Genomic DNA, 26,236 nt, shown 5'->3' on the forward strand with positions numbered 1-26,236 from the left:
TTGATTTAATTCTCCATTTAATACTTTTTATGTTCATTATGTGGCATACAGGAGGTAGATACAATATTCTGTCAGTGGTATTGGGGAAGGTCAATTCTAAATTCTTCTGTAGTTGGGAGTTTTTCGCAATGTATCTCTGCCATAATGGAGTGAAAAGCTAGTCCCCTCATCTACCCTTCATGGAAGGCATGCAGAAGAAATATTTTTTTCTCACTTTTATAAATGCACGTTAGTATCCGCAGGTTAAATACAGAATCATCATTCTCTTTATGCACAAAATGTATTAGTAATTATGTGAATGAATAAATCATTTGATTCTAATCCCAGAAAAAAGTTTTAATTGCCTTTTACCATCCATATCCAAACACAGATCCAATCCATATCCAAACACGGTCCAGGCACCAAACAACCAACCATAGTCTAAAATATAAATAAAATTTGTAGATGTAGTAATAAAACCAAATTTAAAAACAATAATAATAAAAAAAAAACAGTGGCATAGGGCCAATGTATTGATGAAGTGGAATTAATTGATGGTAGCAATGTATTTTAATTCAAAAGTTTTTGGCACTCATCTTCCATGACTCCTCGGTACACTAAAAACCGATGATTCAAGCCAGTGTTGCAGTGAAGTCGATAACTGGTTCCTAAAGCACCTCCAGGGGAGTTGCAGCCATAGTAAACACGGGACACACGTGAGTGGAGAAGAGCCATAGCACACATAACACACGGCTCTTGTGTAACATAAACCTCATAGCCCGTGCATAAGTAGGGCGCCTGTTCCTCCATTCTCTTCCGTTTCTCATGCTCATCTACCGTTGCATATTTCCACATGCTTTGTTTCCCTTTTTCAAAATTCTTTTGATCTGCCCCTATTGTGTTTCTCATTTCATTTAAAGGTTCCTCTCCCACATTGCACTCCTTGTTCTCAAGGAATAAATTGGGGTATGCACCTCCACCTTGCCTTCTGGCTACTTGATCTATTGCAACCATACATGCATGGAGGAATGGCTTTCCTGTCTTCTCAGTCTGATCACTGGTTAATGCCAAAACCTCACCAGTTTCTGGATTGACGATTGCTGCCCCTAAGCCACATACACCATTGGCCTGGCTCTGTTGTGCAGCTTTCAGGGCTCTGCACATATTACTTCCAATCCTTGCTTTTTCCTCCTCCGACATAAATTCCGACCCACTGTTTTCTTCCACATTTACCCCATGTTGCTTTGAATGAAAAGTAGTAGGCCAGTAGACAGCCCAAGCCTGCTGATCCTTTTGACTTTTTGGTGCCTTGGAGGGAACGGACACTAAGAAAGGTTTACCCAAGCCAGTCAAGTCAGCGCTGGTATCTTTAAAAAATGCTGCCATTGATGGTGCTTGTACAAAATCTTTGTGTTCTGCTACATTTTTAGATTCTCTAATGTCACCGTCACAACAAAAAACTTGTTTGGATATGGCAGGATCTCCGTCATTTAATGTGATGGACAAAAGCTCATTGTCTTTGGATGGAAAAAGCAAGATATCAAGGCGAGAAGAACAGGATCTCACCCTCTTTAAATGGCGTAGGATATCTGGAAAGGGTCTGTTAACAGTAAGGATCTGGGAAAGGCGGGAGGTTTGTTTTTTGTCTAGAATGGGGGCAGCATAAAACAATGTTAAAGGAGGTCCATTCTCTGAGTCTTCTTCCTTAAGTTCCTTTTCTTCTTTCAATGAGAGAACTGGAATTGCATTCCAAGTGGATGATGGTGCCATACCTAGGTAAAAAAAAAATATATATAAAATGGTTGAACAAAAATTTGATTAACTGAACAGATACAAAAAATAAATAAATCACTATTTAGTGCAAGCACGCATTTCACAAAAATAATGTTTCTTACAGTTCTTAAACATATCCAGACCCAGTGGTTCCATTAGTAAAAATTACAATTATTTATATAGTGGTGACATAGCCTGAAGAACTGTACAATAGGTAAAACCAGACAAACACTGCATTCTAACAAAACATGTTTGACCTATGTTAACAGCAGGTGAAAAGGGCCCTAAATGAGCTAAATATACAAGTTAAAAAAAAAAAAAAAAAAAAAAAAAGCAAATGTAATTTTTTATTGAATAAGCTGTACTTTTTTCCCACATACATACCGTATATACTCGAGTATAAGTCGACCCGAATATAAGTCGAGACGCCTAATTTTACCCCAAAAAACTGGGAAAACTTATTGACTCGAGTATAAGACTAGGGTGGGAAATGCAGCAGCTACTGGTAAATTTCTAAATAAAATTATACCCCCCCCAAAATTATATTAATTGAATATTTATTTACAGTGTGTGTATATAATGAATGCAGAGTGTGTGTGTGTGTGTACGAGTGCAGTGTGTGTATGTGCACGAGTGCAGTGTGTGTGTATGAGTGCAGTGTGTGTGTATGAGTGCAGTGTGTGTGTGTATGAGTGCAGTGTGTGTGTGCATGAATGCAGTGTGTGTGTGTGTGTGATGCAGAGTGTGTTTGTGTGTCTGATGCAGAGCCTTGGTGGGGGGTGGGCATTTTTTTTTATTATTATTCAAATATTTTTATATACATTATATTTTATTTCTAGATTATTATATAATTATTTTAAATTATTATTTTATTTAAAAAATATTTTATATTTTTTTCGTCCTCTCTCCCTGCTTGTTAGCTGGCCAAGGAGGGGGGCTCTCATTCCCTGGTGGTCCAGTGGATGGGCTGTAGGAGGGGGGCTGGCAGAGAGCTGTAACTTACCTTCACAGCAGCTCCTGTCAGCTCCCTTCTCTCTCCTCCGGTCGGCTCCCTCTGCAAGTCTTGCGAGAGCCGAGGGGTCAGAGGGCTCCGCGCGGCCGCGAGACTTACAGAGGGAGCCGACCGGAGGAGAGAGAAGGGAGCTAACAGGAGCTGCTGTGAAGGTAAGTTACAGCTCTCTGCCAGCCCCCCTCCTACAGCCCATCCACTGGACCACCAGGGAATGAGAGCCCCCCTCCTTGGCCAGCTAACAAGCCGTGGCAACGCTCTGACCCCGCGGCTCTCGCAATACTTGCAGAAGGAGCCGACCGGAGGAGAGAGAAGGGAGCTGACAGGAGCTGCTGTGAAGGTAAGTTACAGCTTCCTGCCAGCACCCAACAGGACCGCCGGGCTTGTAATGAGCCCTGCGGTCCTGTCTGTATTATGGCAATGTAAGTTGCCATAATACAGACACTTACTCGAGTATAAGACGAGTGGGGGTTTTTCCAGTACAAAAAATGTGCTGAAAAACTCGTCTTATACTCGAGTATATACGGTAATACTTTCATACACTTGGCATTTTATGTTACTAATGGTAAAAAAAATAAAAAATAAAGGCTTTCAATTTATAAGAGAAGTCTCCTCTGCATATTTTTTCCCCACAAATTTAGAGATAATTTCAGCCCCCCCCCCCTCACTTTTTCCATAGCTTCAAAATTTCCAGAAATGTAACATCTCTAATCGCAAGTAGTGCCTTCTCTCGCCTACCTCTAGCTTTCTGTAGGGTGTCAATCTGATACCGGTGACTAGAATACATGCCCTTTACAGCAAAGGTAGCGGAGGGCATAATCTATCCAGTGGCGTCCCTAGATTGAGGGAGCTCCCCTCTCTTTGGTTACCTCCTAATATATGCATAGGGACCTGCTCCCTTACCCATTTGCACAGCTTACCAATACATATTGGCACCATGGATGGGTATGTGCCCAGCACTCTGTTTCCCATGGTGTGACTGTAAGATCCTCACACTGTTTTGGGTTTGTCATGCCTTTATGCAACATCTTGTACTGTATAAATATACCTCCTTTTCAATAAATCAGTCTTTCCTAGTGTTTGGGTACAAGGTGGGAATAAACATGTATTGCTTTATAAAATATCTGATTGATGGTTGGGCAATATCATTGATGAAGCTCAGGCTGTTAATGGAATTGCCATAAGGTACCAGATTGCTGTGGAAGCTACAGGTGGTTCCTGGTAGCATGGAGAAAAACAGTAGCAGGTTTAGGTCTGTTGCTGTTGGAAGCAGCAATGGGATACCCTTTCCTTGTGATTTATAAGCAGAAACACTGTAGGATCTGTGAATGAAACTCAAGCAATCTGTGTAACATAGGGCCACACTGGAGATCTGTTTAGATCAAGAAAACTGCAGTATGGTGACCTCTGATGAGAGAAAGTTATCCAGGGAAGTGCACCTCAATCCTAGCCAAGAAGTTGTTTGAGATGTCATAGCTGATGTCGCCAAGTAGCAGCAGGAGGAGAAAAATCTGTTACACCAGATCAGATTGGCTTAACTAAGCTGAAACAAGGTGGATTAGTGCCTTACCAGCACCAAGACATAAGTGAGATATTGTGTCCCTACATTCTACGGCCTCAACCTTTTCAAGAGGATACCAGTGGGGTACCTCAGGGATCTGTACTTGGTCCCACTCTGTTTAATAATTTTATTAGTGATTTAGCAGAAAGTATGACTTTTTGCTGATGATACGAAGATCTGCAACATGGTTGATGTTCCAGGAGGGATAAGCTAAATGGCAAATGATTTAGGTAAACTAGAAAAATGGTCAGAGCTGTGGCAACTGACATTTAATGTGGATACGTGCAAGATAATGCATCCTGGGCGTAAAAACCCAAGGACAGAGTATAGAATATTTGGTAAACTACTAACCTCAACATCTGAGGAAAGGGATTTAGGAGTAAATATTCAGATGACTTAAAAGGTATATAGACAATGTAATAGAGCAGCAGGAAATGCTAGCAGAATGCTTGGTTGTATAGCGAGAGGTATTAGCAGTAGAAAGAGGGAAGTGCTCATGCCATTGTACAGAACATTGGTGAGACCTCACTTGGAGTATTGTACGCAGTACTAGAGACGCTATCTCCAGAAGGATATTAGAAAGTTCAGAGAAGGGCCACAAAACTGGTTCATGGATTGCAGGATAAAACTAACAAGGAAAGGTTAAAGGATCTTAACATGTATAGCTTGGAGGAAAGACGAGACAGGGGGGATATGATAGAAACATTTAAATACATTAAAGGAATCAACACAGTAAAGGAGGAAACTATATTTAAAAGTAGAAAAACTACCACAACAAGAGGACATAGTCTTAGATTTTGAATGGCAAATGTTTAAAGGAGCACTATAGGGTCAGGAACACGAACATGTATTCCTAACCCTATAGTGTTAAAACCACTATCTAGCCCACTGTGCCTCCCTAAAGATAGTAAAATGGTATTTGTATTCAAGTCTGAAGCTGCTGCCTCTGCCTGTGAACTTCCTTTGACCTCTAAAATCATCAGAAGTGGTGGCCTGATCCAATCACAATGCTTCCCCATAGGATTGGCTGAGACTGACAAGGAAGCAGATCAGGGGCAGAGCCAGCACAATTCAAACACAGCCCTGGCCAATCAGCATCTCCTCATAGAGATGAATTGAATCAATGGATCTCTATGAGGAAAGTTCAGTGTCTGCAGAGGGAGGAGATACTGAATGTTTGGATGGGTTTTAGGCAGCCATGACCCAGGAAGGATCTCTAACAGCTATCTGAGGAGTGGCCAGTGAAGTTATCACTAGGCTGCAATGTAAACACTGCATTTTCTCTGAAAAGACAGTGTTTACAGCAAAAAGCCTGAAGGTAATGACTCTACCCACCAGAACAAATTCAATAAGCTGTAGTTGTTCTGGTGACTATAGTGTCCCTTTAAAAATTATTTCAGGAAGTATTACTTTACTGAGAGGATCGTATTACTTTACTTTAGTGGATGCGTGGAATAGCTTTCCAGCTGAAGTGGTAGAGGTTAACACTGTGAAGGAGTTTAAGCATGCGTGGGATAGGCATAAGCCTATCCTAGCTATAAGATAAGGCCAGGGACTAATGAAAGTATTTAGAAAGACTAGATGGGCCACGCGGTTCTTATCTGCTGTCACATTCTATGGGATATTGAGTGGCTAGCCTCTTTGTAATACAATATTTCTGGAAGAGCAGTATGGAGTTTACACTGCAAGCCAATTATGAATACCTTGGTATGCCAAAGGTGGTCTTCCCAAACCAAGAATTTGTCTACGCTGGCCCTGGACCTCTGTGGTATGCCACGAGATGTAAAATAATATTTTTTTCCTGGAAAAAAAGGAATAAATAGCAATAAAAATGTACAGTGAAGTACTCTTACAAATTGCAAGTCATTTTGTTACATTGGGAACATTAGATGCAGGGTGTTTTAAAGTATTATGTTTGGAATAAATGTATAGCTTATTCAGTAAATAACCTGAACTGTTTTTTTAAAAACCTTTTTTGTTACAATTGGAACTAAAATGTCTGCATGTATTAACATATGAACTGCAAGAAACCTATTTTGCCAGTAAATGGGAACAGGCAATCAGTTGTAAAAAATTAACTTACCGTATATACTCGAGTATAAGCCGACCCGAATATAAGCCGAGGCCCCTAATTTTACCCCCCAAAAATGGGAAAACTTATTGACTCGAGTATAAGACTAGGGTGAGAAATGCAGCAGCTACTGGTAAATTTCTAAATAAAATTAGATCCTAAAAAATATATATTAATTGAATATTTATTTACAGTGTGTGTATAATGAATGCAGTGTGTGTGTATATGAGTGCAGCGTGTGTGTATGAGTGCAGCGTGTGTGTATGAGTGCAGCGTGTGTGTGTATGAGTGCAGCGTGTGTGTATGAGTGCAGCGTGTGTGTATGAGTGCAGCGTGTGTGTATGAGTGCAGCGTGTGTATGAGTGTTGCAGAGCCTTGGTGGGGGGTGGGCAATTTTTTTTTTTATTATTGTAATTTTTTTTATTATTATTATTTATTATTTTTATTTATTTAATTTAATTATTTTTATTTTTTCATTATTATTTATTATTATTATTACTACTATCTTTTTTTCGTCCCCCCTCCCTGCTTGATACATAGCAGGGAGGGGGGCTCTCCTTCCCTGGTGGTCCAGTGGCATTGGCAGTTCAGTGGGGGGGAGAGGGGGGCTGGCAGAGCTGTAACTTACCTCTCCTGCAGCTCCTGTCAGCTCTCTCCTCCTCCGCGCCGTCCGTTCAGCTCCCTCTGTCAGCTCACAGTGTAAATCTCGCGAGAGCCGCGGCTCTCGCGAGATTTACACTGGGAGCTGACCGAGGTGCTGAACGGACGGCGCGGAGGAGGAGAGAGCTGACAGGAGCTGCAGGAGAGGTAAGTAAGATCTCTGCAGCCCCCACAGCCCCATTGTCTGTATTATAGCAATGTAAATTGCCATAATACAGACTCTGACTCGAGTATAAGCCGAGTTGGGTTTTTTTAGCACAGAAAATGTGCTAAAAAACTCGGCTTATACTCGAGTATATACGGTACTTAAGTACTTGAGGGGAGTTTAGCAGGTCCTGTCCTTAGACCTGTTTTATTACATTGCAATTTCAGGAGAAGGAACTTTGATAAAATGCAATGTAAACACTAAAAAATCTTGTTGTAAAAATAAGGTAGTATAAAGCAGCACCCTATCTAGTCGAATAGTCTAAAAACACTCCAAAAAGTAAACCTAAAAAAGTGTGCTGGGGGGGGCGTGGTTTGCGGCCGAGCGAGCTGGACGTGTCCGGGTAGAGCTCCGCTGCGACCGCGGTGCCAACAGCATACAAAAGCGGAGACAACTTGCTAAAGTTACCGATTCAGGCGGGGGAAGCACGATGGATAAGAGAGCCCCGAGAAAGCAGACGAAGAAAGCGGTGGAAACGGGTGTAACTGTGCCAGATATGTTTGTGGCCTCTCGCGCCATGCGATCGAGCGCACAAGATGGCAGACAAGAAGGCCAAGGTACGCCCCGTTCACCCGCGAGCCCAGCTAGCGGCGTGGCCATGGGTTCCTCGGACTCCGATACCAGCCAGATCCTGGCTAAACTGGCGGAAGTCCGTAGTTACCTGGCCACGGAGATAGTGCGCAATACGGCTGAAGTAAAGGCAGAAATTCAGGCCTTGGGGGTAAGGACGGCGGCACTCGAGCAGCACCACAATGCTGCCGCCGCCCAAATCAACCACCTTACTTCCCAACTACTTACTGCAGAATCGGCTATTGATGATCTGGGGAACAGAACGCGGCGCAACAACGTACGCCTTAGGGGATTACCGGAGCAGGAAGGGGAAGGGTCCCTGACTGAGGTCGTCCTGGGGATTTTCAAACCGCTACTCCCCGTCATCCCGGATCACTTGTGGCATATTGAACGGGCGCATAGGGCCCTCAGGGCTAAGCGGGCGGAAGACCGGCGTCCCAGGGATGTAATAATTAAATTTCTATCGTTCCAGACGAAGGAGGCCCTGATGAGGTATGGCAGAGATCGCCAGATTATCCATAATGGGGTAAGCCTCACTCTCTATCAGGACCTGACCCCACTGACCTTGCAGAGGCGAAGAGAATGGCGCCCGATAACCGAACTCTTGCAGCGCCATTCCATCAAGTATGCCTGGGGGCACCCCTTTCTGCTGATGGCCTTCAAGGATGGCCGCATGAAGCTTTTATTCTCCGATGGTGACCCGAAGAGATTTCTGACCGAGTTGTGATGTGATGTGTAAACGTGCATGTTATAAGCTTCTGATTTGATTAAGAGGGGTGGTGTGTTTTTTAATTCGGGGTCCAGGGATGGGTTTGCGGAGACGATAGTCATATGGACTCCCCCTCCCCTAAAGGATAGCTTCCCGATTGAAGCGTTTTGTATCTCGACAGGTTTGATAGGCGACTTGCTAATGCCCTGGGTCTCCGGGTGGGTTTCACGCCTTTCCATCATGCTTGTTCTCGTCCCGGGGCCCACATCTCCATGCGGTCTGCTTGGAGGGCTTGGGGATGGTCACTGTTAAAGATACCACCCCCCCCCCCCCCCCCTGAAAGTACTTCCTGAAATGCTCAGAGGATACGAGGTGTTGTGCACCAGGGGCTATGGATATGAACATGTGTTGATATGTACCAACATAGGCACGATGTATGTAGCTGTTATAAGTTTTTGTTTTTCTATTGATATTTAACATACTTAGCTCCTGACGTGGGTTTTTTGCTCTTTAATAACGACCCATCTAATCTCCTGTTATGCTCTTTTACAAAAGAGTCTCTTATAGGGACTTCGAACTCCGACAGCCTTTGAGGCATTCCCCCTTTGAGGAATTCTTGTAGATATTCCACGTGGATATATTTTATCCAGGAAGCCACTGCCGAGAGCCGGGGGGGGGCACGGTACGAGTTTTCTCGGTATCCCCCTGGCACCCGGATTGGCGCCTCTTTTGAGGGGGATTGCGATTTTGGATGTCACTTCAACGCGGCCCAGTGGTGTCCCCCTGCCTTTCGGTATTTTTACATGCTTTTTTGTTTAATTTTTGTCTCCAATTGGGGTTCGCTTGGCACCCTGGGGGTGCTATTCATTCTTGGTCTATGTTTATGTGGTTCTGGGACCTTTTCGGTACTCTGGAAACGCCTCAACATATACCCCGTTTTGTCCTGGCAACAGGTAAGACCAGGCTACTGTTCTCTATATTGTTCTATTTTTCTCACACTGTTCTACCATCTCTTGTCCTCATCTACACCATTCCTTACCCCTCTTCCCTGCTCGAACCCTTCTGGGAGGGGTTGTCATTGTGTCCGTTATGCATTATTTGTGTCGACCCCTGGAGGGTCCGACTTGTAAGACCAGCTTATTTTCTAGTTCACTACGATGCCGTTGAAGCTTTTATCTCTGAATGTTAAAGGTCTTAATGCCCCGAGTAAACAACGCCTTATGTTCAGGGAACTTAAACGCCTGAATCCAGACATAGCGTTCCTGCAAGAAACACATGTGCCAGCGCCAGCGAAATTCACGTTGAGGGACCATACATTCCGCACTGTACATGAGGCGAGAGCTTTAAACAAAAGGAATGGAGTAGCTGTCCTTATACACCATAGATGCCCCTTTCGGATAGGGAATGTGATAGCAGATCCGGCGGGACGCTTTCTATTGCTTTCAGGGAGTTTGTATTCCCACACGATCCACTTCCTTAATATATGTATGCCTCCAACGACCCCTCTGCCGACTTTTGGGACACTATGGCCCAAATGGTTAATGGCTTACCGCATGGCATGATAGTTGTGGGTGGCGATCTTAATGCCGCTCCGTGCTCAGCTGTGGACCGGAGCCGTAGCAGCGGGTTGCCGAGATCGCATAGAAGGGGGAGCCAGGATAAACTACTCCGCACATTTATTCAGCGTACCGGCCTCTTGGACATTTGGAGAGCTCACCATCCTGATGACCGTGATTATACGTTTTATTCTGCACCCCACGACACATACTCCAGGATCGACCTATTCCTAGTTAACTCACATTCGGCACCAAAAATCTCAGAATCCACGATCGGTTCTATAACCTGGTCGGACCACGCGGAGATCATGTTAACGATGGACAAATTATGTACCGCGTCTCCGTGGTCCTGGAAACTGAATACTTCGTTGCTACAGGATCCGGTCGTGGTGGAGACAGTCCGAAGGGAATTGTCCGAGTACTTTGTTAGGAACGTGGTGCCTGACCTCCGTCCGGCTACGGTTTGGGCCGCTCACAAAGCGGTTATACGGGGCATATTTATTCGCGAAGCTACGTTAAAAAAGAAACGTGAAATGCAACTACTGTCATCCATCCTGGAGGCTCTGGGACGAGCTGAGGAGAAACATAAGGCAGCCCCGTCCGCTAACACGTTAGCGAACGTACAGAAACTGCGTATGTCTGTGCGTGAGACGCTCATAGACGATACGGCTAGAGCAGTGGTCTGGTCCAAGAGGACATACTATGAAAAGTCCAATAAACTGGATATGCTGCTAGCTAGATCTCTTCGCCCGAGACCGGGTCACTCCCACATCACGAGAATTAAGGACGCTGTAGGTAAGTATTGCACGGACCCCACTGATATAGCAAAGGTTTTTACAGCTTATTATTCTAATTTATACAACCACTCTGGGGGAGGTGACAGAGACCAACAACAGCGTGAGACGGATGAAACGAGGATTTTTCTGGATCAACTGGCCCTGCCAAAGCTGGGGGGAGGGGACGTTGCTGTCCTGGGAGCGCAAATCACAGGCGACGAAATAGACGCGGCAATTTCAACCTTGAAAGGCAATAAAGCCCCAGGCCCAGATGGCTTTGAGGGCGGTTATTATAAGATTTTTCGTTAAGAGCTTGTACCGCATCTGGAGACGTTGTTTAACGATCTCATGGAGGGGTCATACCGGACAGGGACATGTCGCTGGCCGACGTGGTTCTGTTACCAAAACCGGGCAGGGACGATTCGATCCCTGAGAATTTTCGTCCGATCTCACTGATAAACCACGACTCTAAGATTCTAGCTAAGATCCTAGCGACTCGCCTGAACCCCTTCTTAACGCGTTTAATTCACCCGGACCAAGTGGGATTTATCCCCGGCAGACAATTGTATGAGAACACTCGACGTAACATCAACCTTATCTGGCGGCAGGCGGCTAGGGGGATCCCAACATTGATCCTGTCGCTTGACGCCGAAAAGGCCTTCGATAGAGTTAAATGGCCCTATCTATTCGAGGTTCTGCGGCACTTTGGCCTCCCTAACACGTATATCACTGCGATTAGGGCTATGTACATGGATGTTCAGGCACGGGTCCGAGTAGCAGGATCAAAAGTGCTACCATTTACCTTGGGCAACGGAACCAGACAGGGCTGCCCTCTGTCGCCCCTGCTTTTTGCCCTATCGCTGGAACCCCTATTGCAACAAGTGCGCTGTACCAGTGAAATTCATGGGATCTCACTTGGGGACCAGCGATATGTTGTATCCGCATTTGCGGATGACGTACTGTTGACTCTGACGGAACTGACTAGGTCAATGGATGTGCTGGCAACAGTCTTGGAGTTGTATGGTGAATTGGCCGGCTACAAGGTGAATCTGCCCAAATCGAGCGCGCTACCTATTAGTATGTGCGACCCTGATATCGCTCACGTGGGGACTATGCACAATATTCGTATTGCTAGAAACCACATCAAATATTTGGTGGTCCACCTGACGGCAGATCCTGCCCAGCTTTTCCAACAGAATTACACCCCCTTGATTCGCACTCTTATTTCGGATATGGAGAACTGGCAGGATAAACCAATTTAATGGATTGGTAGGATCCACTCGGTAAAAATGAATGTGCTCCCCAGGATTTTGTTCCTGTTTCAAGCTCTCCTGGTTCGACTCACTAGGTCTGACCTGAGTGCGCTCCAGCAGGCTGCGGGAAAATTCATTTGGCAGAACAGGAAACAAAGAGTTTCCCGCAATATCCTGTACAGATCAAAGTCAAGGGGGGGCCTAGGGCTACCGAATTTTTAGTTTTATTATTTAGCGGTCCAGCTAACGCAAATAGCGTTTTGGCACTCACCTCCGGACGAAAGGAGGTGGGTTGACTTAGAGATATCCCCCAATTCCTCATGTGGGTTCCTCGGGACCATAGACCGACAACACGTGTTGATTGCCCAGCCATAGCGAACTCGATGAAAATATGGGATGCTGCGTCGGTCAAGTATGGGTTGTCCTCCCGGACATCCCCGTTAGCTCCCTATCTTAGAAACAAGGCTTTCCCTCCAGGACTGAATGCTAGGGAATTCAAGGGAATAGAAGGTACGGGCGTCCAGCGCTTATGCCAACTCTATGAAGGTGGCTCACTACTTCAGTTTGAGGACTTAAAGACCAGGGCTGATTTACGCCCTTCTGACTTCTTTCAATATCTACAACTTAGGGATTTTGCACAGACCCAGGTCAATAGGTCTTGTGCACTGCAACCGCTTACCTTCTTCGAAACCATGTGCCTCAGTGAACAATTCCCAAGGGGCCTTATAACAGCTTTATATGCGCATTTAAGTACATCCACGTCAGAATGGGGGGAGCTTACATACATAGCTCAATGGGAGGCTGATCTTGGTGAGGAGCTGGAGGGGGTGGATTGGCAGGAGATTTGGGAAGCTGCAGCGACTTCATCCATTTGTGTTTCAATGCAGGAACAAGCTTATAAAACCATGTTCAGGTGGTATACCAGCCCGGTGAAGCTGTGTAGGATGAATAGGATGTCTACGGACGTGTGCTGGAGAGGTTGTGGTCACAAAGGGACCTACTTGCACATGTGGTGGGAATGCCCTGGGACCCAGACGTTTTGGAAGGGGGTGGCGGACTTACTGAAGGATATCTTTGGTAGGGAGATTAAGCTGGACCCATGGGTTTTCCTTCTGGCCAGACCTCTAGAGGACTGGACCACAACAGAACAGAAGCTGGTAAATAAAGTGAATCTGGCGGCGAGGCGGGCCCTGGCTCAGGCATGGCTTCGACCTTCTGCCCCCCCACTTCACATGGTGCTACAAAAGATTAAGGACACGTTCCTTATGGATAAACTTGGATAAGCGAAGGTCAGAGGCACAACTGCAAAATTTGATAAGGTTTGGGCACCGTGGATAGATAGTGGCGTGGGTGATTAGGTGACGCGGGAGTTGGATTTGGGCCTCCGCGCCCCCTTCTTCCATAATCTGTTCGCGAACCGGATACCTACTTGACTTCCTCCCCCTACAGAGGGTATAATTGGCTTCCACTAGGAAGCCTCTGGGATACGGCCGGCTTTCTGGGAGATGTCAGGCTGTATGCTAGGAATGGAGTGGCAAGATTGTGATCGAGGGCTCTGCCTCATGGGCTGGTGTTGGGGACACATGATTACTCCTTCCCCTCCTATCCCTATAACCTCCCCCTCCCTTCTTGACCCTTTTTCCTGTACTCTTCTCTATCCCCGCTTTCCTCTATCTGTACTGTTTTTCTTTCTTACTTTCCTTCTTCTTTTAACCATCTGAATGGCTTCGTATTCGTCTCTATCTCCATCTTGGCTTGGACCTAGTCCTGTCTGGAGAGGGACGCTAGTATCTAGGGATATTCTTAGATATGTGCGATTACATCATCAAACGTCCCCCTCGGCGGGGCTGGAAGAGGTCCTCATGTATTCCGAAAGATATGTGATTATGTATGTTTACTTATCAACAAAATATGCCTCATATGCTACAGCCATTCAAGTTCTTTTTGAATTTTATGTATATGGAAAATAGGAGAGATACCGTGCACACATATTGACACCTCGTGACTAGTGTGCCGAAGACATCGACAAAGCTACGAAGAACATATGTTTTACTCTATATAAAGTGTTTTCTGCGCATACTGGCTCATGAAAATGTCTCAACAGTGTGATATGTGTTAATGTTTATTGTCCAAACGGTGTTTCACCTTGTTATAAATAAAGAATAAAAAAAAAAAAGTGTGCTGTGTCTTTAAGACAACGGCAGTGTTGGGTGAATACCGCAATCTATAAATTATTGTTAAACCAGCAGGTATTAACATTAAAGTGCGCTATACAGTCAATAAAGTGCAATGAAAAAACAGTGCAATATCAGTGTAAAGTGTGTCATGCTTCACTTACATCATACAATGTCTGTATGTCATATATGCAAAAAGAAAAACATAGTGTAATATTGTACCAAATCAGAGAGACTGTCTGTTTAGGTGACCAACCCCCTCCAATCACATGGGAAAGGTGTTTTTACTCACCTTTTATCCCATGCTGTGCAGGTCTCGCCCTGGCTGAAATCATTAATCTTGATAATATCAGCCAATCTAATGCTTTCCCAAATTAAAGCATTCAGAGACTATTGCGCATTCAGAGACTATTGCACATGCACAAGTCTCCCAACGCTCCCCCTACCACCTCCAATGCTGATTATCTCAGCCCTGGAGGTGGGGCCAGCAGCGGCGAGACCAGCAGAGCGTGGAAAAAAGGTGAAGAAAAAACACCTTTCCCATGTGATTGGAGGGGGCAGGTCACCTACACAGACACACTCAGTGACACATACACACACACACTGAAAATTATTTGTTTTGTTTAAAAGGATCTACTAAGTCTCCCTACCTTTCCCAGGGGAGGGACTCTTCTTGCTCTGCTTCCTCACGACTGTTAAGTCATACCAGCGCCAGAGAGACATCATAACCCGGCATCAATGCAGGGAGCGCGCGGGACCAGAGAGCGCCGCCTCCACACTCAGCCAGCCACCTTGCCGCCTGCCTCAGCGCTCCAGGAGCCGCCTGCCTCAGCGCTCCAGGAGCCGCCTGCCTCAGCGCTCCAGGAGCCGCCTGCCTCAGCGCTCCAGGAGCCGCCTGCCTCAGCGCTCCAGGAGCCGCCTGCCTCAGCGCTCCAGGAGCCGCCTGCCTCAGCGCTCCAGGAGCCGCCTGCCTCAGCGCTCCAGGAGCCGCCTGCCTCAGCGCTCCAGGAGCCGCCTGCCTCAGCGCCCCATGACGACTTGGGATTTGTCGAGCCCTGGCTTAAATTGTCCCCAGGGAGAGCGGTACCTGTATCCCAGTCCGGGTACTGGCTTCCTCAGGGCTGTGAGATCCAATTTCTTTCAAGGCAGTGACATTGGATGTCAGATGCATTTCGCCAATCAAATCAGCTTCCAGATCTGCCCTGTAGTTGCTGACATTCTCTTTTTAGTCCAGCCTATGGGTGTATGCAGTCCAAAATATTAGAGAGTAAGGCATTCCAATTGGCTAAATCTTAAAACCTCATTAGTATCAGGAAATGAAAATGGAATTCAAAGTAAAACAATCCAAATCTTATGCAATCTTTGCAGGGGTGACGTTCTGTGTTCTCATGCTCTGCATAAATACGCTGAACGAGCTCAGTAGAGGTGCACTGCAATCACCATGCTGCACTAATCAGTGTCTCCACATAAAGATGTATTATCCCAGTGCATCTCTACGGGGATCGTTCTGCGTCTTTATGCAGTGCATGAGAACACAGAATGTCACTGTAACGGATCGACGGGCACCCCGACTGGGTACCTCCGTTGAAGGATGCTCCTAGCGTTTCCTGAGGACTCCAAACACTCTGGCAGACACCACAATCACCGAACCGAAGAAGCATATAAATCCTCTCAAGCATATGAATGCTGTAGACAGTTGAATAGGAAACCATACAAATAGGTTTACACTCCTAGCAGTCAAACTGGAACAGCATACAATAAATCCTCCCCCAAGAATGAGACGACACTTCACTTTGAGGGTTAAAACAGGAACAAGATTTATTCACACACTGTCTTATAAAGGATTCTCCCATGCAAGGGAGGGACTTACAATACACCAATCACACAATGGTTACATCCCACAGATTCCCTCCCCTTAGCCTGAGAGGTAATCTAATTATACATACAGTTTAAAACATACTTTTTAACCAACATTCATAACTCTAATAATATGTAACTTTTATTAATATTGGATGTATGGTTTTAATCAGCACATTCCAAATACAAACATACCCAAAAATCATTCAAATCCGTTCAGCCGTTCGGGAGATAGGTATAAGTCCTTTATGACCGACCGCAGGCACATTTTCATGCCCAAAACAGTTCCGAATTTTCGAACGGGACTTAGTCTCTGCGGCTGCAAAACCATTGTGGGCGAAGGTAAGGCTCAGTGGTGTTCGCAGAACTGTGTAGCCGATTTCAGTTCCATGAATTCGGCTACACATACCGCTGACCGCATGGAATGAACCAAGATGGCAACGAACACTTGTCGAAGTCCCGAAATGGCGGCCACTTCGATGACTTCGGCAGCTTCGACTGTGTCCGAAGTGCCATATAAAAAGTACCAATCTTTCCCCAAAGTATTTAAAGGGCTAGGAACAGTATTATACAATCCATTATGCCCAAATACAGTTCTTAAAGGGTCAGCACAGTATAATAGCAGTCCATAAGCCGCAACTCAGTCCCTTAAAGGGCAATATCTCCCAGGGGCCATAATCACTGGGCAGGAGGCGAGCAAGCAGTCCCCTCCAGGAAACTGGGGCAGACTCTGGTGCAGGGTCCAGTCCACTACATTTCTCCCCTTTACCAACTAGACTAACAGGGTATCTGACCTCCTGCCGGTCAGTGCCCTGGTTAGTCCAGCAACCCACCCACAAAGCACAAACAGCAGTACAGCCCACCCACAATAAATAGGTACTGCACCTGGATGAAGGAGAAACTTGATCAGGTCCAGGTGCCTCACCACGGCTGTGTGGGGGACTGGTAGGCTGCCTTGGTGGGTTGCTGAGTGGACAGAGACTAGGGGTACTCTGCCCTGGTGCCAGCGCTACCCCAGAAGTAGCCAGGTTGGAGCCTGGTTGTGGGAGGGGGAGATCGACTGACTCCCCTCTGGATACACGGCTCTGTGGCTGGGGGACAGGACTGACCGTCCCTACCCCTTGTGCTGCAAGTGCAGAGACTACGGTCCCATCTGCACAGTTGTGGGGTTTAACATCTCCCCTTGGTGGGTTAGGTTGCCGCTGGGGAGAGGGGGTAACAAACTCCTCTCCCTTACACACTTCCAGCCGCTGGGGAGCAGGGCTGACCATCTGTACACCCTGTAGCTTGGGCGCAGAGACCGCGTCCCATCTGCGCTGGTGAGGGGCTTAGTGTCTCCCCTTGGTGGGTTATGCTTCTGCTGGGGAGAGGGGGTAACCAGCTCCTCTCCCTGAACTGTAGATTGCCGCTGGGGAGAGGGGGTAACAAGCTCCTCTCTCTGAACCGCAGAATGCCGCTGGGGAGAGGGGGTAACAAGCTCCTCTCCCTGAACTATAGACTGCAGCTGGGGAGAGGGGGTAACAGGTTCCTCTCCCTGAACTGTAGACTGCAGCTGGGGAGAGGGGGTATCAAGTTCCTCTCCCTGAATTGTAGACTGCCGCTGGGGAGAGGGGGTAACAAGCTCCTCTCCCTGACGCTTTCTCTCTTTCGCCAGCTGGAATTCTCATCCCAGCCTTGTGTTTCGCTCGGCCATGACCTGGTTCCAGATCACCCGGCGTGTCTCCATGGGTACATCATCCCCATACTGGGCCACTCGCTGCCTTACTTCGGCCAGCCAATTATCTCCAAAACCTTCCATACTTGTCTGCTGGTGAAGAGGGGCACCAACTGTCTCCCCTTTCCATATATTGTCCTGCTGCTGGGGAGGAAGGATGGCACCTTCAACTCCCTGTAACCCACACTGCCGCTGGGGAGCAAGGACGGCACCTTCAACTCCCTGTAACCCACACTGCTGCTGGGGAGCAAGGACGGCACCTTCAGCTCCCTGTAACCCACACTGCCGCTGGGGAGCAAGGACGGCACCTTCAGCTCCCTGTAACCCACACTGCCGCTGGGGAGCAAGGACGGCACCTTCAGCTCCCTGTAACCCACACTGCCGCTGGGGAGCAAGGACGGCACCTTCAGCTCCCTGTAACCCACACTGCCGCTGGGGAGCAAGGACGGCACCTTCAGCTCCCTGTAACCCACACTGCCGCTGGGGAGCAAGGACGGCACCTTCAGCTCCCTGTAACCCACACTGCCGCTGGGGAGCAAGGACGGCACCTTCAGCTCCCTGTAACCCACACTGCCGCTGGGGAGCAAGGACGGCACCTTCAGCTCCCTGTAACCCACACTGCCGCTGGGGAGCAAGGACGGCACCTTCAGCTCCCTGTAACCCACACTGCCGCTGGGGAGCAAGGACGGCACCTTCAGCTCCCTGTAACCCACACTGCCGCTGGGGAGCAAGGACGGCACCTTCAGCTCCCTGTAACCCACACTGCCGCTGGGGAGCAAGGACGGCACCTTCAGCTCCCTGTAACCCACACTGCCGCTGGGGAGCAAGGACGGCACCTTCAGCTCCCTGTAACCCACACTGCCGCTGGGGAGCAAGGACGGCACCTTCAGCTCCCTGTAACCCACACTGCCGCTGGGGAGCAAGGACGGCACCTTCAGCTCCCTGTAACCCACACTGCCGCTGGGGAGCAAGGACGGCACCTTCAGCTCCCTGTAACCCACACTGCCGCTGGGGAGCAAGGACGGCACCTTCAGCTCCCTGTAACCCACACTGCCGCTGGGGAGCAAGGACGGCACCTTCAGCTCCCTGTAACCCACACTGCCGCTGGGGAGCAAGGACGACACGCTTCTCTCCCTGAACTGTATCCGGTTGCTGGGGCTTGGGTAACCCACCCCGCGCCTTCCTATTGTCCAGTTCTTCTATGCGAAGCAGGAACTCGATCAGTAGATTCCTCGAGAATTGTACAATTTCCTCAGTTGGGCTGGGTCCGAAGTAAGCCAGTCGCTCCTTCAGCATCTCGTCAAACTTTGCCTCAGTGCAATTAAGCGCCATGCTTGTTCTGACGAAAGTTAGTCCCTTTGAAGATAGGGCCGCTGTACGCATACTAGCGTTGCCCTCCATTTGTAGCTTCAAACGTTACCAGTGTCTCTGAGCTGCTTCTCCTCACACTGGGACGCCATCCCACCGCTGCCACCAATGTAACGGATCGACGGGCACCCCGACTGGGTACCTCAGTTGAAGGATGCTCCTCGCGTTTCCTGAGGACTCCAAGCACTCTAGCAGACACCACAATCACCGAACCGAAGAAGCATATAAATCCTCTCAAGCATATGAATGCTGTAGACAGTTGAATAGGAAACCATACGAATAGGTTTACACTCCTAGCAGTCAAACTGTAACAGCATACAATAAATCCTCCCCCAAGAATGAGACGACACTTCACTTTGAGGGTTAAAACAGGAACAAGATTTATTCACACACTGTCTTATAAAGGATTCTCCCATGCAAGGGAGGGACTTACAATACACCAATCACACAATGGTTACATCCCACAGATTCCCTCCCCTTAGCCTGAGAGGTAATCTAATTATACATACAGTTTAAAACATACTTTTTAACCAACATTCATAACTCTAAAACCATACATCCAATATTAATAAAAGTTACATATTAATCAGCACATTCCAAATACAAACATACCCAAAATTCATTCGAATCCGTTCAGCCGTTCGGGAGATAGGTATAAGTCCTTTATGACCGACCGCAGGCACATTTTCATGCCCAAAACAGTTCCATAGATTTGGGCTGTGCGGTCGGTCTATTTCACGCTGAAAAAATGACTAAGTCCCATTCGAACAAGCGTTCGAATTTTCGAACGGGACTTAGTCTCTGCAGCTGTAAAACCATTGTGGGAGAAGGTAAGGCTCAGCGGTGTTCGCAGTGTAGCCGTGTAGCCGATTTCAGTTCCATGAATTCGGTTACACATACCGCTGACCGCATGGAATGAACCAAGATGACCGCGAACACGTGTCGAAGTCCCGAAATGGCGGCCACTTCGACGACTTTGACGACTTCAGCAACTTCGACTGTGTCCGAAGTGCCATATAAAAAGTACCAATCTTTCCCCAAAGTATTTAAAAGGGCTAGGAACAGTATTATACAATCCATTTTGCCCAAATACAGTTCTTAAAGGGTCAGCACAGTATAATAGCAGTCCATAAGCCCCAAATCAGTCCCTTAACCCCTTAAGGACACATGACATGTGTGACATGTCATGATTCCCTTTTATTCCAGAAGTTTGGTCCTTAAGGGGTTAAAGGGCAATATCTCCCAGGGGCCATAATCACTGGAAAGGAGGCGAGCAAGCAGTCCTCTCCAAGAAACTGGGGCAGACTCTGATGCAGGGTCCAGTCCGCTACAGTCACCCCTGCTAAGATTGCAGCAATGTAATAAGACACACCTCCAATAGTTGGTTGAGTGATATCCACTACTTGTGTTCATAGGAGAATATGTAAACACAGTCTTTTAACCCCTTAAGGACGAGTGACGGACGAGGTCCGTCACTCAGGGGAATGCTTAACTGACGAGTGACGGACCGCGTCCGTCACGCGTTAAAATTAACGCAGCGATCGCGCAGTGCCGGCGATCGTGGGGTTAATGCTGTTGCTGGGTCCCTCTGAGTCAGGGGCAGACCAGCAGCAGCAAATCCGGATATCCCAGCACATGTGATCGCTGTGACAGCCAGTCACAGGGGTCACAATGCTGCTGGGATAACTGATCCGCCTCCCTCCACCTCGTGTGGGTTTGTGAAGTGGAGAGAGACGGATCGGTGCAACATTGTGTCCCAGAAGAATAGTAAAAGGTTTTAAGAAGTTCCCAATCCCTTTCCCCTGTATAACAAAAAAAATTAACCCTTTCCCTGCTGTTTGATCACTGCTAGCAGTGATCAATATACAGGTCACAGTACTTTACTGTGATATTTTTTTTTTTTTTACTTTCAAGGGTTAAGTTTTTTGTTTTTTTTTAACCCTAAAGGGGTTAAATTGTATTATTTGGTTTTATTAGTGTATGATTTAATTACTTGGGTGGGTGGAATTTAGTGGAATTAGGGAATTAAAAAAAAAAATTATTTAGTTAAAGTTTTGTTAGCTTTGTTAACTGTATTTAACAATGTTCAGGAAGTATAGTGCAGAGGAGGCTTATGCCCTGTAAGCGGCCGACTCAGAGGCGACAGACACTGCCTCAGAGAGTGACGCAGGGGACTATGTGCCAGATACTGCAGGACCATCAGGGGAAATCGCCGATTCCCCTAATACTGAACATGGCGCAGATGACTGGGTACCCCCTAATAATTTTTCCCTAGACATCCCAGTGTTTACAGCCAATCCTGGCATACAGGCTGATCTGTCTGGCTATAGTGCGCTGCATGTTATGCAGCTGTTCTTGGGGGATGAGATTTTTGGGGAGATAGTCACCCAGACTAATCTCAATGCGGAGCAATATCTGGCACGCAATCCAGACTCTCTTATCTCCAGGAAAGAGAGATGGAACCCAACAAGTGTGCCAGAATTTAAACAATTCTGGGCACTGACTATGTTAATGGGGCTAATTAAAACCCCGCAATTAGGATGTATTGGTCCAAACATCCTATTTGCAATACCCCCATTTTTGCCGAGACAATGCCGAGGGACAGATATGAAGACATACTAAGATTTATGCACTTTAGTGATAATAGCAAGTGCCCCCCAAAAGGTGATCCGCAGTATGATCTATATAAAATCCGCCCTTTAATTGCCCACTTTAACCATAAATTTGCCACTATATATACCCCCAATAAAAACATTTCCATTGATGAGTCCCTAATGAAGTTCAAGGGAAGACTGGGATTTAAACAATATATCCCATCCAAAAAATCCCGATATGGGATCAAATTGTATAAGCTGTGTGAAAGTGGCAGTGGCTACGTATACACCTTCCGTGTATACGAAGGAAGGGATAGCCACCTTGATCCCCCAGGTTGCCCAGATATAGTAGGGACAAGTGGGAAAATTGTCTGGGACTTAATAATGCCCTTACTTAACTACGGTTATCACTTGTACATCGATAACTTTTATAACAGCATCCCACTCTTACAAATGTTATACTGCTTTGAGACCGTGGCCTGTGGCACTATTCGAAAGACTCGCACAGGTTTCCCAAAGGCTCTGGCAAACAAAAAAATGAAAAGGGGGGAAACAGCAGCTCTCTGCCAGAATGAACTGCTGGCACTCAAATACAGGGACAAAAAGGATGTTTTCATCTTAACCACCATTCATGGTGAAAACACTCAGAGGGTCGCAGTTCGTGGCAGAGAGGAATGCAAACGAGTGCCAGTCTGCATACGGCAATATAATCGGCATATGGGGGGCGTTGACCTGTCCGATCAACTGATGCAGCCGTATTTGATCATGCGTAAGACCAGGGCATGGTATAAAAAAGTGGGCATATACCTGATGCAGATGGCAATACACAATGCATTTGTCATTTTCAAAAAGGCAAATGCTGGGCTGAATATATCCTTTCTTTCGTTCCAGTTTAACCTCATTACTGGGCTACTTGAGTGCCACACAAGGAGACCATCAGTGGAGCCTAGCAGAAGAATGGAGGCAGGTCACTTCTGCTTTAAGATTCCACCAACCCCTAAAAAACAAAACCCCCAGAAAAGGTGCAGGGTGTGTCACAAGAGGGGCGTAAGAGTTGAGACCAGCTATTACTGCCCCGATTGCCCCTCTCAGCCCGGCCTATGCATTGGCCACTGTTTTAAATTTTTTCACACCCAAGCCGAATAAGTAGACCAGTTTTGGGTTGTGATTTTTTTTTTAGTTATCTGTCTGATTGGTAACCGAATCTTGGCTTTGTCTCCCGCTTATCCTGTCTCCTCTGATCCTTGACCTCGGCTTGTCCTATCATTGTTCCGTTTCTCTTTACTCCTTTGACCTCGGCTTGTACCTTGACAATTCTCTGCTTGTATAGCCCGGCCATTCTAAGGACCGGTATTACAAGTTTCTCTCTGTGTTCTCTCTCTTTGTGGTCTGTCTGTGTTTTGGTTTCGGAATCCATGACAGCTTTGCCCGGGATGCAGTTTACCCCAACTATTCCCCCTTTTCACAGCAAATAGTATGCACTTGTTCATAATTTGAATTGATGAGCTGCCTATACTTAAAAATATATGTGGCCTTTGAGAGGCAATTTGCAGTCCTGAGCTGCTACAATGAGACTTGGGCCCAGCATCCACTTTTGAAAAATATGGAAGTGGTGTGTCTCCAATGTGCCCCTTCAACATCCACATAACCCTGAGAAAGGTACACATTGGGTTATCGTTGCACTAACATGACATAGCTGAGCAACATATTAGGTGTTACACTGCCTTAGCACACATAAGGATAGCAAAATATACAGTAACATCTCCAAGTGTGTGTCAAAAAGGCAGAAACAATGCTAATTGCAACTAGACTTGGTACAAACCAACAAAAAAAATTATCCTACACTAAGGTTTAGAATATACCTTTTGAAATACCCTGGGGTATCTACTTTAAGAAATGGTAAGCCTTTGTGGGATAGTTTGAATTTAAAACCTGCTAAGATGCTTTGAAATTGCACATAGGCCCAGCAGCAAAATTCAAAGTTCGGTTAAAAACTGAAATGGCTTGGTCTCCTATATGGCACTTTAGCTTCCCGAAATAGTGCCAAATTGTATGTACAATGGGGGTGTCCTTTTACTCAGAAGACTTAGCTCAACATAATTTGGGGGATTGAACTTAGTGGCACATGTTAAAGGACCACTCTAGTGCCAGGAAAGCATACTCGTTTTCCTGGCACTAGAGTGCCCTGAGGGTGCCCCCACCCTCAGGGACCCCCTCCCGCCCGGCTCTGGAAAGGGGAAAGGGGTTAAATCTTACCTTTTTCCAGCGCTGGGCGGAGAGATCTCCTCCTCTTCTCCTCCCCGTCGTCTGAATGCGCACGCGCGGCAAGAGCTGCGCGCGCATTCAGCCGGTCACATAGGAAAGCATTCATAATGCTTTCCTATGGACGCTGGCGTGCTCTCACTGTGAAAATCACAGTGAGAAGCACGCAAGCGCCTCTAGCGGCTGTCAATGAGACAGCCACTAGAGGACATAGGGGGAAGGCTTAACCCATTCATAAACATAGCAGTTTCTCTGAAACTGCTATGTTTATGAAAAAATGGGTTAACCCTAGAAGGACCTGGCACCCAGACCACCTCATTAAGTTGAAGTGGTCTGGGTGCCTAGAGTGGTCCTTTAAAAATACAAAATGTCCAGCAAAAATGCAATCCATATGTAAAAAACGCACAAAATTCTTTTTTACCACATAAGTTGGCATTTATTGGTGAAAAAATGGGGGCATGTTAAGGCACAATATGCACCTTATGAGATACCCTGGAGTGTCTACTTTTACAAATGGTAGGCCTTTGTGGGGGTTTTTGAAAAGTCAAACTGTTATAATACCCCAAACGGAAGCATAGGCTCATTAAATCCGTCTCTCAAAATTCTACTGTGAGTACTGCAAAGGACAGGTCTCCAATATGGCACTGTAGCTTCACGAAATAGTGCCAAAGACATACAATGGGGGTGTCATTTTACTCAGCAGATGTAACTGAACACAAAATAAAACTTTGTACAGATAAAGCACACACCAACTTTACAAAATACACACAAGAAGTTCTTTGTTATAAGTTTGTGTGCCAAAAACTAAATAAAACACAATTTTACTCCAATATTTAGCAGAGGTTTGCGGTGAAATGGCTACGTAGAAAGTGTCAAAACAACCCTAGGTAAATAGCCTGTGATGTCTACTTTCTATAAATATATACTTTTGTGTGACAATTTTGTTTTCTTTTATGGCTATTAAGCTTACAAGACAAATATACCAAATTCTAAAATCGCTCCACATTAAAAGTTTATTTTACTCCTTGTGCTTTGTGACCTGTAACTACCAAAAAAAACTTTAAATCCCAGACACATTATATATTCTGTAAATCAGGACAACTAAATGAATTTATTTTTAATTACTTTCCTTAACCTGCACTAATTATGAACACATTATTATTGCAAAAACTGTAAAAAAAAACACAAAAAAATTATTATTTTTTGCATATTTATGTATTTTTTTATAATAAATAACAATTTATATATATGTGTGTTACATCAAATTAAAGCCCTTTCTGTCCTTTAAAAAACGATATATAATATGTGTCGGTGCAATAAATTAGTCAAATGCAAATTGCAGTTGAACGCAAACAGCAAAAAATGCCATTGTCATAAAGTGAAAGACAAGCTTCAGAAGCTCTAACAGAAAAAGAAATGTTGACATTTCTTAAACTGTAGGGACAATCTCTTTACTTCAAACCCACTACATTAAGCTGTACTGGTTATGGTGTTTAATTCTGCCCTTTTTTTTTTTTAAATCTGGTGTAAATTTATTCTGACTTTTAGTTGATTCTCATAATTATATTGGTGGATATTTTGTTTCAATTTGAGTTACAGGTATATGTTTTAAAGGGGCACAGCACCTTAGTGTTTTTTTCCACCCATCTCACATTATTGTTTACTTTCATGAATTGCCCCTATAATAATAGAACAATAATCCATGCCTTTGAAAATTTGTAATAAGACTTATACCAAGGGGCAAAAGGCTCACAGAGAAAGCCCATGGTTTATTCCTACTAATCGATATTCATTCATTGTGTTTGGCATAGATCTTAAAATTTGTACAGGACACATGAACACCTCCACACAGACACAATAATAACTCACCTATGGTGATCTATGTAGAGCCCTGAATCAAGCTCAGCACGGGGGGCAGCCTGACCCTCTCCAGATGCCACACACAGCTTCTCAGACTCTCTCCGCATACCCTAACCCAGGATGGCAGGAACAGGATGACATGCTGGGGGCGGCCATCTTGGAGGAGCAAGATGGCGGGCAGCTCTAATCACGTGACCATGTGTCGCAGAGACAATAACAAAATTCTGCAGCCAAAAAATAATGTGAGTTCTCAGCAATAAAAAATTCGCTTATCTCCCTGTGTTT

At 45.9% G+C, this 26,236-nt stretch overlaps 3 protein-coding genes across 4 annotated transcripts in view; 2 read left to right on the top strand and 1 right to left on the bottom strand.

Moving 5' to 3' along the window:
* On the bottom strand, nucleotides 1-26,200 carry ADAT3 (adenosine deaminase tRNA specific 3). Of its 2 annotated transcripts, XM_063435002.1 has the most exons (3): nucleotides 25,961-26,200; nucleotides 6,026-6,123; nucleotides 1-1,751 (listed from the first exon to the last, which is right to left on the bottom strand). In XM_063435002.1, the coding sequence occupies exons 1-3, from the start codon at nucleotides 26,056-26,058 to the stop codon at nucleotides 550-552; spliced, it is 1,398 nt and encodes a 465-aa protein (XP_063291072.1). In that variant the 5' UTR covers nucleotides 26,059-26,200; the 3' UTR covers nucleotides 1-549. The 2 variants fall into 2 exon arrangements, with proteins under 2 accessions (XP_063291072.1, XP_063291073.1); XM_063435003.1 differs by lacking the exon at nucleotides 6,026-6,123 and having other exon boundaries at nucleotides 25,961-26,035.
* The window catches only part of CCDC86 (coiled-coil domain containing 86), a 248,143-nt gene that overhangs the window by 3,461 nt on the left and 218,446 nt on the right, over nucleotides 1-26,236 (top strand). The gene's annotated exons all lie outside the window — the stretch shown is intronic.
* Nucleotides 26,098-26,236, top strand: part of LOC134575655 (uncharacterized) — a 185,474-nt gene continuing 185,335 nt past the window's right edge. The window contains exon 1 of the mRNA XM_063435005.1: nucleotides 26,098-26,193. The gene's annotated coding sequence lies outside the window, so the exon portion shown is untranslated. The remainder of the gene's footprint in view (nucleotides 26,194-26,236) is intronic.

This window comes from Pelobates fuscus, chromosome 10 (assembly GCF_036172605.1).
Source record: "Pelobates fuscus isolate aPelFus1 chromosome 10, aPelFus1.pri, whole genome shotgun sequence".
NCBI classification, from domain to species: Eukaryota; Metazoa; Chordata; class Amphibia; order Anura; family Pelobatidae; genus Pelobates; species Pelobates fuscus.

Coding starts and splice junctions, on each gene's coding strand:
- ADAT3 (XM_063435002.1), bottom strand. CDS start 26,058: ATGCGGAGAGAGTCTGAGAAGCTGTGTGTGGCATCTGGAGAGGGTCAG. Junction 6,124..25,960: donor CTCTACATAGATCACCATAG/GTGAGTTATTAT, acceptor CTTTTTTTCCAG/GAAAAAAATATTATTTTACA. Junction 1,752..6,025: donor ACCACCTTTGGCATACCAAG/GTATTCATAATT, acceptor TTTTTTACCTAG/GTATGGCACCATCATCCACT.